Below are 14,109 nucleotides of genomic sequence, written 5' to 3'. Positions count from 1 at the left end.
GAAGGAAGGAAGGAAGGAAGGAAGGAAGGAAGGAAGGAAGGAAGGAAGGAAGGAAGGAAAGATGGAAGGAAGGAAATGACAACTCACATGTGGAGAAAATATTTGCAAATGATTAATGAGGATCTATTAGGTTGTCAGGAAAGTCATGATGTGTTTTTCTATGCAAAAATGTGTCATGACTTTCCCAATAACCCAATAGTATCTAGAATATATAAAGGACTCTTACAATTCAGCAATAAAATGGGAAAAAATAAACCATTTAAAAATGGACCAATAATTTAAATAGATATTTCTCTCCCGTAAAAGATATAAAATTTATTAGTAAGCATGTAAAATGAGTAGGCATTTATCTTTAGGGAAATTAAGGTCAAAAATCATAATTAAATAACAACTTTACATCTTCTGGGGTAGATATAGTAAAAAAGATGTACAATGACAAGTGTTGGTATGGATGTGGAGATTTTAGACCCCTCATATGTAGCTGATGATAATATAAAAGTGTGCAATTTTAGAAAATGGTATCGCAATTCCTCAAGAAATTGAACGTGGAGTTAACATGGAACCCAGCATTTCCAATATTAGGTATATACCCAAGTGAATAAAAAACATGTATTTGATTAAAAACTTGTACACAAACGTTCATAGCAGCATTACTTATAATAGACAAAAAAAATGGAAAGAATGCAAATGTCCATTGACTTATGAATGAATAAACAAAATGTGATAAATCTATGTAATGGAATGTTATTCAGCCATTAAAAAGGAATGAAGTACTGAAGTACTAATACATGATACAATATGAGTGAATATTAAAGACATGCTAAGTAAAATAAGCCAGGTACAAAATGCCACATACTGTATGACTCCAATTAGGTGCAATGTCCAGAGTAGGTAAAGCTAAAGGGACAGAAAAGTTTATTTGTGATTGTCAGAGGTTATGGTGAATAATTGGGGTGATTCAGAGTGACTACTAATTTGTTTTATTCTTTCACAGGGTATGTGAACTCGCCAGAGAGAGAGAGAGAGAGAAACTGAAGAAATCCCCACCTTGTGAGGGTGGAGGGGATGGCCCCATGCCCGGAGTGATTTTCAAACTGCTGTGTCCAGGATACTAACTTAAGTCAAACACATAGGAATCCAATGCCTTAACCACCATGCCACAAAAAGCCACTTGAGTTGTACACAAAGGATTTTAATAACAATTGTTTTTCAAATAAAATATTTTGGAGTCAGCAGGTGGCATGGTGATTAAGGCACTGGACTCCCATATGACTGACTGCAGTTCAAGTGCCAAACCTAGCAGATTGCTTTCTCATTTTCTCTCCCTCTTGCTTCCTTCGATGAGCATATGTGTCCTATAGAAAATTGAATAATAGTAAATAAATATTTCTTTAAAAAAATAAAATACTTTTTCAGATACTGGCAAATTTAATCCAATAATTTATTAAAAGAATGTACCGGGATCAGCAGTTAGCGTAATGGCTATGTTGTTGGACTCCCACGTAGTCGACCGCAGTTCGCCTCCCGGACCCGGTGGCTTAAACTCACGCCGGGTGCGTGTGTGTGCATGCCCAAGATCCCGAGAGGAGAATGGAAGAGAAGGGATTGCAGCGTGGCCATCCCCTCTGGGGGGTGATTTCTCGCTTTCTGTCTCTCTGTCTCTCTCTGTCTGTCTGGAGAGCGCACGCGCCCTATAGCAAAAACCTCTCTAAAAAAAAAAAAAAAAAAAGAATGCACCATGACTACGCGTGATTATCCTAGGAATGCAAGACTGGTTCAATATTTGAAAATTAACAGAGTAATCTACCATATTCATATTCCAAAGAAGAAAAACTACATGATTATATCATTGAACTTTAAAGTATTTTTGAGAAAATTAATGATAGTTCATTAATGATAAAGATTCTCATCAAAGTAGACACAATGACATGTACCCAAAACCTATAAATACTTGAGGTAAAAAGTAATCTGGGGGGGTCAGCCTTGTGGTGGTTAAGTTGGCTGGATCCCAAGTGACTGACTGATGATTCAAGTCTCAGACCCATTGGCTTGGAGAATATGCTTTATGTGTGTGCATACATGCCCAAAATTCCAAGAGGAGAGTGAAGAACTATTGAAGTATGGTCATCCCCACTTGGAGGTGCTTTCTCTCATTCTCTCAGGCAAGCACACATGCCTTATACTAAACTTTTAAAAAAGTAGAAAAGATGGGCCACCAGGTGGCACAGTGGTTATGGCTCTGGATTCCCACATGGCCAACCATAGTTTTTTTTTTTTTGGCGAGGTTTTCACATAGGGGGCGTGTGCTCGCCAGACAAGCAGAGAGAGACATAGAGACAGAAAGTGAGAAATCACCCCCCAGGGGGATGGTCATGCCGCAATCCCCTCTCCTCCATTCTCCTCTCAGGATCTTGGGCACGCACGCACACACGCCTGGTGTGAGTTTTAAGCCACCGGGTCCAGGACGCAAAATGTGGTCAACTGCGTGGGAGTCCAGCGACATAGCCATTATGGTAACTGCTGGTTCCTGGCCAACCATAGTTTGAGTCCCAGACCTGGTGGCTTCAAACTCAAGATGGGCACATGTGCATGCATGCCCAAAATCCCAAGAGGAGAATGGAGGAGAAGGGATTGCAGCATGGCCATCCAGGTGATTTCTCACTCTCTCTCTCTCTGTCTCTTGCAAGCACATACTCCTTATAGCAAAACTCTCTTTAGAAAAATAGAAAAGGAAAAAAAAGTCTGTGTAACTAACGAAGAAGATCTTAAGAAACAGTTTTGTAATCCATGAATTTATCTCATTTTGTTGATTTCAAAATAAAATGCACAGAATATTTTTGGATATCACTTACCAGTGTTAGTGGAAGTAGGGAATTTTTTTATACATTGACTTTAGTGCATTGTATTGGATAGCTGTCTTACAATTGTGAATTGATTAAAGGAATGTATAACTGACACACATCAATTTTTCACAGTTTTCTGTCTGTCCCATTAGAAATCTGGCTTTTATTTTCAATGTTATGTTCATTTTCCTTTTTTTCTTTTTATAGGTGTATTCGACACAAAGATGATTGGGGAGCGCTTATTCTGGTGGATGATCGCTTTAGGAGCAACCCAGATCGCTATATATCTGGTAAGAGTCTCCATTGGACTTGGTGTAGAATCTTTGCTTTTTTCATTGTGATAATAAAGCACATAACATGAGATCTACATTCTTTTTAAAATTTGCCAGAGCTCTGCAGAGAGAGAGAGAGAGAGAGAGAGAGAGAAGAAGAGGGAAAAAGCAGCCCCCAATGGGGCATGGCCATGCCACAGTCCCTTCTTACCTTCTCCATTTCTTCACCCTGTCAGGAATTAGGACACACACACACACACACACTCACCTGGGATTCAAACAACACTGTTGGCCATGTGGGATCTGACTGTCTTAACCACCAGTCCATAGAGCTAACCCAAGATCCTAATTTTTTTTTTCAGTTCTTTATTTATTACAAGGAAACTTCTCTTTCAAGTACATTGAATAATAGGTTTTATAATTCTAGATCACACTGCCAATGAATTCTGTCATATTTTATGTATGGCAAGTCTACCATATATAGCACAAAAGAATGATAGACTGGCACAAATACAAGGCCAAAATGAATTGGCAGGTTTTCATGTAAGTGTGAAAAGAAGACAACAACTTACACATATTTTTACATACTTGATTGAGAGCTTTCTTACTGTACATAAATTTTTTTATTTATTTATTTTAATTTAAAATGTTTTATGTGGTTGATCTCAGCTTTATTCACACTGACTTCAGGGAGTTGTGTGTTCATTATCTATGCTCAGATTGTTTAACTGTTGTTGTTGCCATTGCTTTGCTTTCTTTTAGGATCAAGGTGGGTGCTTTCCTATAGAGGTTTTTGCTATAGGGTGCATGCGCTCACCAGACAGTCAGAGAGAGACAGAAAGCGAGAAATCACACCCCCAGGGGAGATGGCCATGCCGCAGTCCCTTCTCTGTTCTCCTCTTGGGATCTTTGGCATGCACACGCATGCGCCTGGTGTGAGTTTAAGCCACCGGGTCCGGGACGTGAACCGTGGTCAACTACATGGGAGTCCAGTGACATAGCCATTACACTAACTGCTGGTCCCCCTATAGTATCATATTTTTAATTCCATCTCTGGCAATTCTTTCCTGAATTTTTTGCTTTGCATAATTATACCTACAGTGGAACCAGCATCCTAAAGTCGCTAAGGTAAATCCTTCTACTCCATCACATGGTCTTCTAATTCTGTCTTCCCCTTCACAGGCTTGCTCCGTGCATAGCAGCTGTGAGAATGCATTGGCATCTGCAGCCCTGCCCTACCTCCCCAAATCTACCTTCTTAATATATCTTTAAGTGTGCAATACAATATTAACTGTAAGCACAATATTGTACAGTAGATCTCTAGAGCTTTTAGGTGTTGTGTATCAAACTATATAAGTTGAAGAGCAATATTCCATTTCCTTCTCCTCTTCTTCCCTGTCTCCTGGCAACCACTATTGTGAGTCTTATAGAAGTTGTTTCTATGAGTTGACTATTTTTTAGATACCTCATATAAATTGAATCATGAAGTATTTGTCCTCCTGTAACTGGCTCATTTCATTTATTTTTCTTTTTTAAAGTATGATTTACTGGGGCTGGCAGGTGGCATGGTGGTTAAGGGTGTGAGACTCCACATGGCCAACTGTGCTTTGAATCCTGAACCTGGTGGCTTGCTTTCTCACTTTCTCTCTCTCTCTCTCCTCACTCTGGTCAAACTGAAATAAATAAAATAAATAAAGTTAAATAAAATAATTCTTAACAAAAAATAATTATTTAGTTTAATATTTTTTATTTATTTTTTTCCCCTTAATTTGACCAGAGAGGGATGAAGGTGGGGAGTAAAAGAAAGCAAGCCACCAGGTTCAGGATTCAAAGCACAGTTGGCCATGTGAGGAGTCCAACACTTTAACCACCATGCCACCTGCCGGCCCCTTGGCTCATTTCACTTAGGATAATAATATCCTCAAGGTTCATTCATGACTGAATATTCTCTGTTTGTATATGAGAGGTCTTTAAAAGTTCATGGAAAAGTCATATTATAAAAAAAATTATGTATGAATTTCAGTGGTTTTGTACCAAAATAAATTTGTACTTTAATTACATTTTCTATAAACTTTTCAAAGTTCCTTTACATACCGTATTTCCTTTATCATTCACTGTCAGTAGACATTAAGTTTCTACCTCTTAGGTTGGGAGCAGTGCTGCTATAACTGAATCAGAAAGTTTAGACTGGGTCTAGTCACTCATCACACAGAAAAACCATTCTCTAAAACAAGAGAAGTTTCCAAAGAGTCTCTGTCTTTCTTACTCATCATGGAACAAAGAAGCAATTTTTTTTTTTTTTAAAGGAATTGCTAACTAGGGACCAGCAGGTGGTGTAGTGGTTACGTCGTTGAAATTCCACATGGCTGGACGCAGTTCAAGTCCTGGACCTGGTGCCTTAAACCTCATGTCGGGCATATGGGCATGTGTGCCCAAAATCCCAAAAGGAGAATGGAGGAGAAAGAATTGCAGCATGGCCATCCCCCCCTTGGGGGTGATGTCTTGCTTTCTGTCTCTCTGTGTGTCTGTCTCTCCAGAGAGCACACATACCTGCTAGCAAAAAAATCTCTCAAGAAAAAAAAAATGCTTATTTTAAAATATACAACTTAAATTTCTACCTCCTAATTCATATTTATTGAGAATTTTTAGAATTAAATATTTCCCATTACTTTTAGATAGTTTTTACTTATTTTCTTGGAGATTTATGAAGAGTGAAATTTTTAAAATTTTAGTTATACTAGCATAACACACAAATTCCTTTTAATATCTGATTTTTTTAAAAGAATTATTTTTCACTTGACTTTATGTATTTATTTACTTATTTTAATTTGACCAGAGAGGGAGAGAAGGAGAGAGAGAGAGAGAAAGAAAGTGAGAAAGCAAGCCTCCAGGCCGGGGACTCAAATCATGGTCAGCCATGTAGGAGTCCAGCGCCCTAAGTCACCACACTGCCTGCCAGCCCCTTAATATCTGATTTTTATTCAAGTTCAATTTTCAGAGAGACCTGATAGAATACTCCATTAAAAAAAATAATAAAATGATGCATTTAAAATGATAGCATATTAGTTCAAGTTATCTGAATTTTTGTTTTATTTTTCTCTGATTAATAATACCACAGTGACTTTTAAAACTTATATGCCAAAAGATGGTGCTAGTTTTAGTAGCATTAGCAGGGAATATTTATTTTGTAAAAGTGCAAATATCTGAGTTTGAATTTCATTCTGAAGTGAGCCATTCTGAAAAAAACAGTTAAAATGCTTTATTTTCATACAGTTTTCATGTCACATCTGTTATGACTTGTTTATATACTCTTATTTTTATTTATTTACTTTCAAATTTCTCCAGAGTGTACATATATTCATCAGAGAGAAAGAGAGAGAAAGAAAGTACCGCCAGTGGGGTGTGATCATGCTACGGTCTCTTCTCCTGCATTTCTCCATCCTGTCAGGATTTGGGGCATGCACACACATGTACCTGGCATGTTTCTCAAGCTGCTCTGGCCAGGATTAAAACCACATGGTTGGTCATGTGGAATCCTGCTCCTTTAACCATTAAGTCACAGGGCCAGCCCTATATATTTTTAAGTAATTATATAATAAAAATGCATATAGGACATGATTTGCCACTAAGATAGTGTTATTTCTTTTGTCTCCATAATAAAGGTATATTTGGAGGAACCACCAGATGGTATAATGGTTATGTGGCTGGACTCCCACATTGTCAACCACGCTTACAGTCCCAGACCTAGCAGCTTAAAACTCACGCCAGGCACATGTGTGTGCATCCCAAAAATCCCAAGAGGAGAATGGAGGAGAAAGGATTGCATGGTGGCCATCCCCTTGGGGGGTGATATCTCACTTTCTGTCTTTCTCTCTTTCCAGCGAGTGCACGCATTCTGTAGCAAAAATCTCTTAAAAATGTATTTGGGGGGCCAGCAGATGGCATGGTGGTTAAGACGCTGGACACTCTCATGTGGCCAACCACGGTTCGAGTCCAAGACCTGGTGGCTTGCTTTCTCACTTTCCCTCTCTTGCTCACTCTGTGTCTCTCTCTTGTCAAATTAAAATAAATGAGTGAATGAATAAAATTAAATAAATAATTCTTTTTAAAAAATGTATTTGGAGTTGATGGAGGAAGAGAACAAAAAACTTTCAGACTGGAATCTTGAATTATTTTTGCAAAAAAAATTCAAATTTAGAATGTTGGAACGGAAGAGTATATATTGTTCACAATTTCTAGTTTCTCTACATGAAAAAATGAGGTTATTTTTGTGAAGATTTATGATGAAATCATACCTGCTCTGTTCTCCAGTTATTCTCAACTAAGAATAATATGTTTCCCCCTCTTCACTCTATTTCCTCTGCCTGTTCTCTGGCTTTGCTTGACAATCACTGCATATAAAGAGAAATATTACTGACATATGAGCATATTGTACATATGAGGTAAAACTACAAGCAAAATATCAAGAACCATCCTTTATACTCAAAATATAAATCAGGTTACTTCACTAGAAAAAGCAAATTTCATCTTAATACATATTACCTTATTCATTAAGTAACTAAATTTTCCTCTGGGTTTATATTTTTTTCCTAGGACTTTCTAAATGGGTTCGGCAGCAAATTCAGCACCATTCAACATTTGAAAGTGCACTGGAGTCCTTGGCTGAATTTTCCAGAAAGCACCAAAAAGTCATTGATGTATCCAAAAAGAATAGAAAGTATATACAGGATGAGTCTGTGCTTGAAGAATCCTGTTCGAAGGACAATATCCCAGCCATCTTACTGGAAGCAGCAAGTCACCTATCACCAGAAAATCCTAAGGAAGATCAAGCAACAGTGTGTGTCCAAGAATTACGACATCCTAAAGTGATGATTCAAAATCTGTCTCTACCAAGTGGCATCATCTCTGGAAAAGAGAAAAGTATGAAAAGTTCTACTTATTTGCATTTGATAGAGAGGTCTTTTATTATAGTTGGTGAAATTTTATTTATTTCAGTTTAGATTAATTTTTTAAACGTGTTGGTTTGTAATACTTCACTGTTTCATAAAACAGTGAAGTAATATGATGTGTTAGAATGGAAACAACTGTTAAGGAGACCAAAGCATAGTTTTTGATTTTTGAGTTACCATCAATCATAAGCATGTCACTTAACCTTTTGAGTCATAATTGAAGAAAGAACACCAGCCTATTTATTCCTCCAGGTTGGGTTATAAAGACCAAATAAAATGATAAATACCACAACATTGTAGAGTATAATTTTAGATGTTATTCTAGAGGCTATTAAAAATTTATTCTCTGGGGAACCAGAAGTTAGCATAATGGCTATGTCACTGGACTCCCACGTAGTCGACCGCGGTTCTCGTCCCGGACCTGGTGGCTTAAACTCACACCGGGCGCGTATGCGTGCGTGCCCAAGATCCCTAGAGGAGAATGGAGGAGAAGGGATTGCCACATGGCCATCCCCCCTGGGGGGGGATTTCTTGCTTTCTGTCTCTATGTCTCTCTCTGTCTGTCTAGCGAGCGCACGCGCCCTATAGCAAAAAACCTTTCCAAAAAAAAAAAAAGAGAGAGAGAGAAAGAAATATTTACTTTCAGGAACCAGCAGTTAGTGTAATGGCTATGTCGCTGGACTCCCACGTAGTCGACCGTGGTTCGCGTCCTGGACCCGGTGGCTTAAAACTCGCGCGTTTAATGAAACATAGTCATGCCCATTCATTTACATATTGCAAACAACAGTAGAATTGAATAGTTTTCGATATTGCACTAAAACAACATAATTAAGTAGTTGCAGCAAAGGTAATGTAGCCTGCAAAACCTAAAATATTTACTGTCTGGCCTGTAACAGAGAAAATTTGCCAAAGTCTGCTCTTTATCACTGGGTATAATTTTAATTATTTTAACCTGTATATCATTGTAGCTTAACATACCAATTTTTAAACATTTACTTTGTAGTATATGTATCTAAATAAAAATCACAGTCAATTCAAAATTATTATTGGTGATAATCAGGAAACCTAGGTTCTAGTCCTGGTCTTATTATTAACCAGTTTCATACCTTTGAATAATTTAGTCTTGTGGTTTTCAGTTTTGTTATTTATTAATCAAGGGAATTAGTCTAGATCAGTTTTTCTCAATCACTGATTAGTAGATTTTCAAGGTAAATTTTTATAGACTGTTCTTTACTCAACTCTCTTCCTTTTTTAGGTCTTATTATTAACCAGTTTCATACCTTTGAATAATTAGTCCTGTGGTTTTCAGTTTTGTTATTTATTAATCAAGGGAATTAGTCTAGATCAGTTTTTCTCAATCACTGATTAGTAGATTTTCAAGGTAAATTTTTATAGACTGTTCTTTACTCAACTCTCTTCCTTTTTTATTTTTTTAGCCCCTTTTTTTCTCATTCAATTATGAGGCTCTTTGTGTAGAATTTGGTAGTTTACTAGACAGTATTATAACTTGGACTAAGAAACATTGGAGACCTAAGATTCCTTTCAAAGTTTGCATTCTGTTCTTTTATGTTCTAAGATAAAAGTTCACTACTACTGGTTGTGGTCTCTAAACTATTTGCCCTGCGTAGTTATTTAAGTATCTAATAAATGCCATTTTAACCTGACAAGTATTGTATTAACTACAAGCAGGTTAAAGCTCTTAAATTTTTGTGTTCTTAGATGATCCAGTATTATTGGAAGAGTCTGTCCAGGCAAAGAAAGCAGAAAAAAATGTGATTTCCAGATCTACAAGCCCAACTTTCAACAAACAAGCAAAGAGAGTTAGCTGGTCCAGCTTTGATTCTTTGGGTCAGTATTTTACTGGTAAAATGCTCCCTGTATCACCTGGGCTTAGGACATCAGAGAATTGTACCTTTAGTGATTCTACTTTCAAACCATTAAAGATGGAAAGTAAAACTGTTTTGCCATTAGCCAATAAATGTGAGTCCTCAAATCTGATAGTAAACACATCATCTGGACCATGTCCTCAACCAGGAACCATTATTTCATCACTTATGATTGATGCTACTCTTACTAAAAAAAACTGTTCCAAACAACCACTCTGCTGTGAAGAATCCTTGGAGTTAAATACTGAATTTTCTCTGGTAAATAATGAAACTGAACATTCTACTTCAAATGGAGCTTTTGAAACAGAGGCGGAAGATGAATCTATCTATTTTACACCTGAACTTTATGATCCTGCAGATACAGATGAAGAAAAAGGTGAACTAGTTGAAAGTAATAAAGGCAATATATTGGCTAATAATTCAAATTGCATTTTAGCTGAAGACCTTTTTGAAATTAGAACTGTGAAAGAAGTGGATTCAGTCAGAGAAATGAAAGTGGAGGATCACACAGACACAAAGTTTAATAGAATCATGAATATCGAAGAAAGCAAAATTGATGACATTGATGATAATATAAAAAAAACTTGTATAAAGGAATTGGAATTGGGAGAAACTCATAGAATGTATAGAAAAACTTTTAAACAGTCTCCTTCCAAAAACAAAGGTGTGTCCCCAAATAATAAGTAGTAATGCTTAACTTATAAAAATAGTGATCATGCTTATGTTAAATGCTATTGTAAATAACAATTTATACATTGGATATGTGATTTTATTTTAGTTTTTTTTTACTTTAATTCATTTTCATCAGCTTTTTAAAAATTATTTTATTTTTTAAAATGTAAGTTTTACTATTCTTAATTTTTGATGAAGTGATTCATACTAGAGGAAAATATTTTCCTCTAGTAAGTCTTCCTTAGCTCAGTGAAACTTAAAATTAACCTGTCTGAGAGGCCAGCAGGTGGCATGGTGGTTAATTAACTGGATTCTCACAGGGTGGTTAAGGCACTGGACTCCCACATGGCTGACCACAGTTTGAGTCTGGACTTGGCAGCTTGCTTTCTCTCTCTCTGTTGTGCCCTATGGCAAATTTTAAAAAATAATAAGAAGAAAAATTAAATTAATAATTATTTTTTAAAAATTAATCTATCTGAGACTCAGCTATAGTGGTGCATAAGTATTATATTAATATTGCTTTGGAGGCTAGAAGCCACATGGGAGCCACAGATTCAGTTTGCAGGCCAACCTGAACATGCTGGGTATGATTTGCACACCTATGTAATCCTAGCTAATTGAAAAGCTAGGGTGGGACTAGCAAGGCCCTGTCAGAAATACCTTTCTCAGTCTTATTTTTCTCTCTTTCTTCCTTTCAAAAAAAAAAAAAAAGAAAGAAAAAAAATGATCTGAAAGATATTTAGAATTTCCTAGGGCATTTTCAGTTTCACATAAATATTTGTATTTTGTAGTTCCCTTCATCCATTTGTTTTCATACTTACACACAAAAAAGATTAATAGCAGTCTAATCTAGTCATACTTAAGCTGTGTTTCACTATAGATTTTATCTCAAATGTCTGAGATTTTTTTGTTAGAAATCAATATTTGTCTTGAAAAGTTAATTACCTTATAAGATACCTACTAATAACTAATTAAGGAACATTAAGAAAACAACATACAGTTTTAATTGTTTACATTTTTTGTTTGGTAAACCTAAAATCAAACATTCTGAAATAATTTATGTAAAATTATAAAATGCCAAATGAAGAACTCCAATTTTAGTTCTAACTTTTTAAAAGTGTATTTATTTCCTCCTTCAAGTAGAGAGAGATAAGCACCTTCAACAGGGTCTTCACGCTTCTATCCTCCCCCAACCCAGCACGTAGCCAGGGTTGTGGGTACACTTGGCATGTTCTGACATACCTGAAAGCTAACCTGGAGCCTTTTCACCATATGGTCTCCCGTGTTGTTTGACAACACCTCTACTGCTTGTGTCACTGATGTTGGGCCCAATTCTAATTATTTAGTTTCATCATCATCATGAGGGAAAAGTGATATGTTTTAGCATAAAGCTTTAATTATGCAACTCTTGAGGTAGAAATTTTCATATATAAGTTTGATAAGCAAACATATGTAACTGCAGTTGAAATATATTCTGTCAGCACAGTAATCCTTTAGTGAATTTTGACTTTTTTATGTTTTTGTGAAGAAACTGTACATCTAATCAAAAATGGTTATAAAAGATGCTCATCTATGACATCATTCCCCAAAATACATTCACTGATCTTTTTCTAAAAACCATGTCATTCAGTGGGCATTTAGACTTCTTGAGAGTGATTTGAGTTAAAATTTTATGAGCTGGTCAAGTGATGTTATGATCTGTTATTTTTAAATAAAAATTCCTAGTGGTCACATTTTTTACTTTCATTTGGATAAATGAATTATTATGCATGCATATGTTTGCTTTCATTTTTGACAGCATTTAGGTTTACTATCACTTGTTCCTATAGCATTGGGTAGTACAACTCTAAGCATAGTTAAAAGAAATTTAAATTGACAGTTTACCAATAAAAGACTTTATCTATAGATTGGATCTATTTTATCTATAGATCCAATCTAGTATTATATATTTTTCTAAGTTGGTTAGTGATTAGTAAGTACCAAATACTAGAAGGTAATTTCCATATTATTTTAAAAAGATAAAATCATTTCTTTGCTCTACTTTTGTTTGTTTGTTTTTAATTTGCCAAAGGTATGTATACTCACCAGAGAGAGAGACAGAGGAGGGATGGTCACTCTGTGGTCCCTTCTCCATTTCCCTATCCTGTTAGTATTTGGGACAAACATGCACATTTTCCTGGTGTGTTTTTCAAACTGCTGGGACTAGGATTCAAACTGCACAGTCAGCTGTGTGGGATCTGGCTCCCTTAACCACCAGGTCATGCAGCTGGCCCTCTGGTATTGTTCTGTTCTTCTTCTTCTTCTTCTTCTTCTTCTTCTTCTTCTTTTTTCCCTTTATTTCTTTTCTTTTCTTTTCTTTCCTTTTCTTTTCTTTTCTTTTCTTTTCTTTTCTTTCTTTCTTTCTTTCTCTTTTTTTTTTTTTTTTGGTTGGTGTTATAGGGAACATACACTCTGGGAGAGAGAGAGACAGAGAAACAGAGATGAAGTAAGGAAGTACTCCCTGGGGGATGACCACACTGCAGTCCCTTCTCCATTCTTCTCTCTGGATTTGGGGCACATATGCATACGTGCTTAGCTGTTTCTCAAGCCAGCAGGTTTGGGACACAAACTATGTAGTCAACCATGTGGGATCCAGCTGCCTCAACCACCAAGCCACCTTGCTGGCCCTCTGGTATTCTTAAACCACAGATAAGAGGAATAGGGTAGGACCAATTCTATGACACAGTGGTGATGTGCTGCTCAGGAGAAACTAGGTTCCATGTGGTGACTGTGGTTTGAATCTCTGGCCTGGTTGGCCTGAAATATGCCAGGCACACACACGACTGCCCACAATCTTGACAGGCTGGAGAGTGGTGTTACTGGGGCCTATGGAAGGTGCTCAGCTCTCTTGTCCTCACTCTCACACTCTCTCTCTCTCTCACATTCTCATGTGCCTATGTGTGCTGTATTGCAAATGAAGGGGAAAAAAAGTTTTAAAGAAAGGGTAGTAGAGTAGTGGAAAATATAGAGTGGAAAACAAGAGACTTGGGCTCTGTTCCTGGCTCTGCCACTAATTTGCTAAGTCATGTTGACAATCACAATGTCTCACCAATGAGAGACAGATGAGAGAGGGGAGAGAGAGGGAATATGAAAAATCATCCCCCAGGGGAGATGGCCATGCCGCAATCTCTTCTCTTCCTGTCTTCTCCCAAGATTTTGGGAACGCATGCACATGCACCCGGCATGGTTTTCAAGCTGCTGGGACTCAAACCACAGCTGGCTATGTCGGAATCCAGTACTTCAACCACTATGCCACCTACTGACCTCCACTGGATATTGATTTTATAGTACCACAGTTAAAACATTTGAGGACTTTTGAAATAACCTTTGGGAGAATAGGTAAACTACATGAAAATATTAAGCATATTATATTGTAGACATATTTTAGTGTTACCCAACTGGATCTCAAATACTATCCCTTTCACTAGATATGCCTTTTCACTCTTTC

General features: G+C 36.8%; 1 protein-coding gene across 1 annotated transcript in view; it reads left to right on the top strand.

Annotated features, from left to right (window-relative positions):
• Positions 1-14,109, top strand: part of BRIP1 (BRCA1 interacting DNA helicase 1) — a 172,412-nt gene that overhangs the window by 155,497 nt on the left and 2,806 nt on the right. The window contains exons 18-20 of the mRNA XM_027767776.1: positions 3,051-3,133; positions 7,709-8,035; positions 9,784-10,614. Of these exons, the coding sequence (XP_027623577.1) occupies positions 3,051-3,133; positions 7,709-8,035; positions 9,784-10,614 (1,241 nt within the window). The remainder of the gene's footprint in view (positions 1-3,050; positions 3,134-7,708; positions 8,036-9,783; positions 10,615-14,109) is intronic.

Source organism: Tupaia chinensis, unplaced genomic scaffold, assembly GCF_000334495.1.
Source record: "Tupaia chinensis unplaced genomic scaffold, TupChi_1.0 Scaffold144642_1, whole genome shotgun sequence".
Lineage (NCBI taxonomy): Eukaryota > Metazoa > Chordata > Mammalia > Scandentia > Tupaiidae > Tupaia > Tupaia belangeri.
This window is presented reverse-complemented; position numbering and strand designations above follow the sequence as displayed.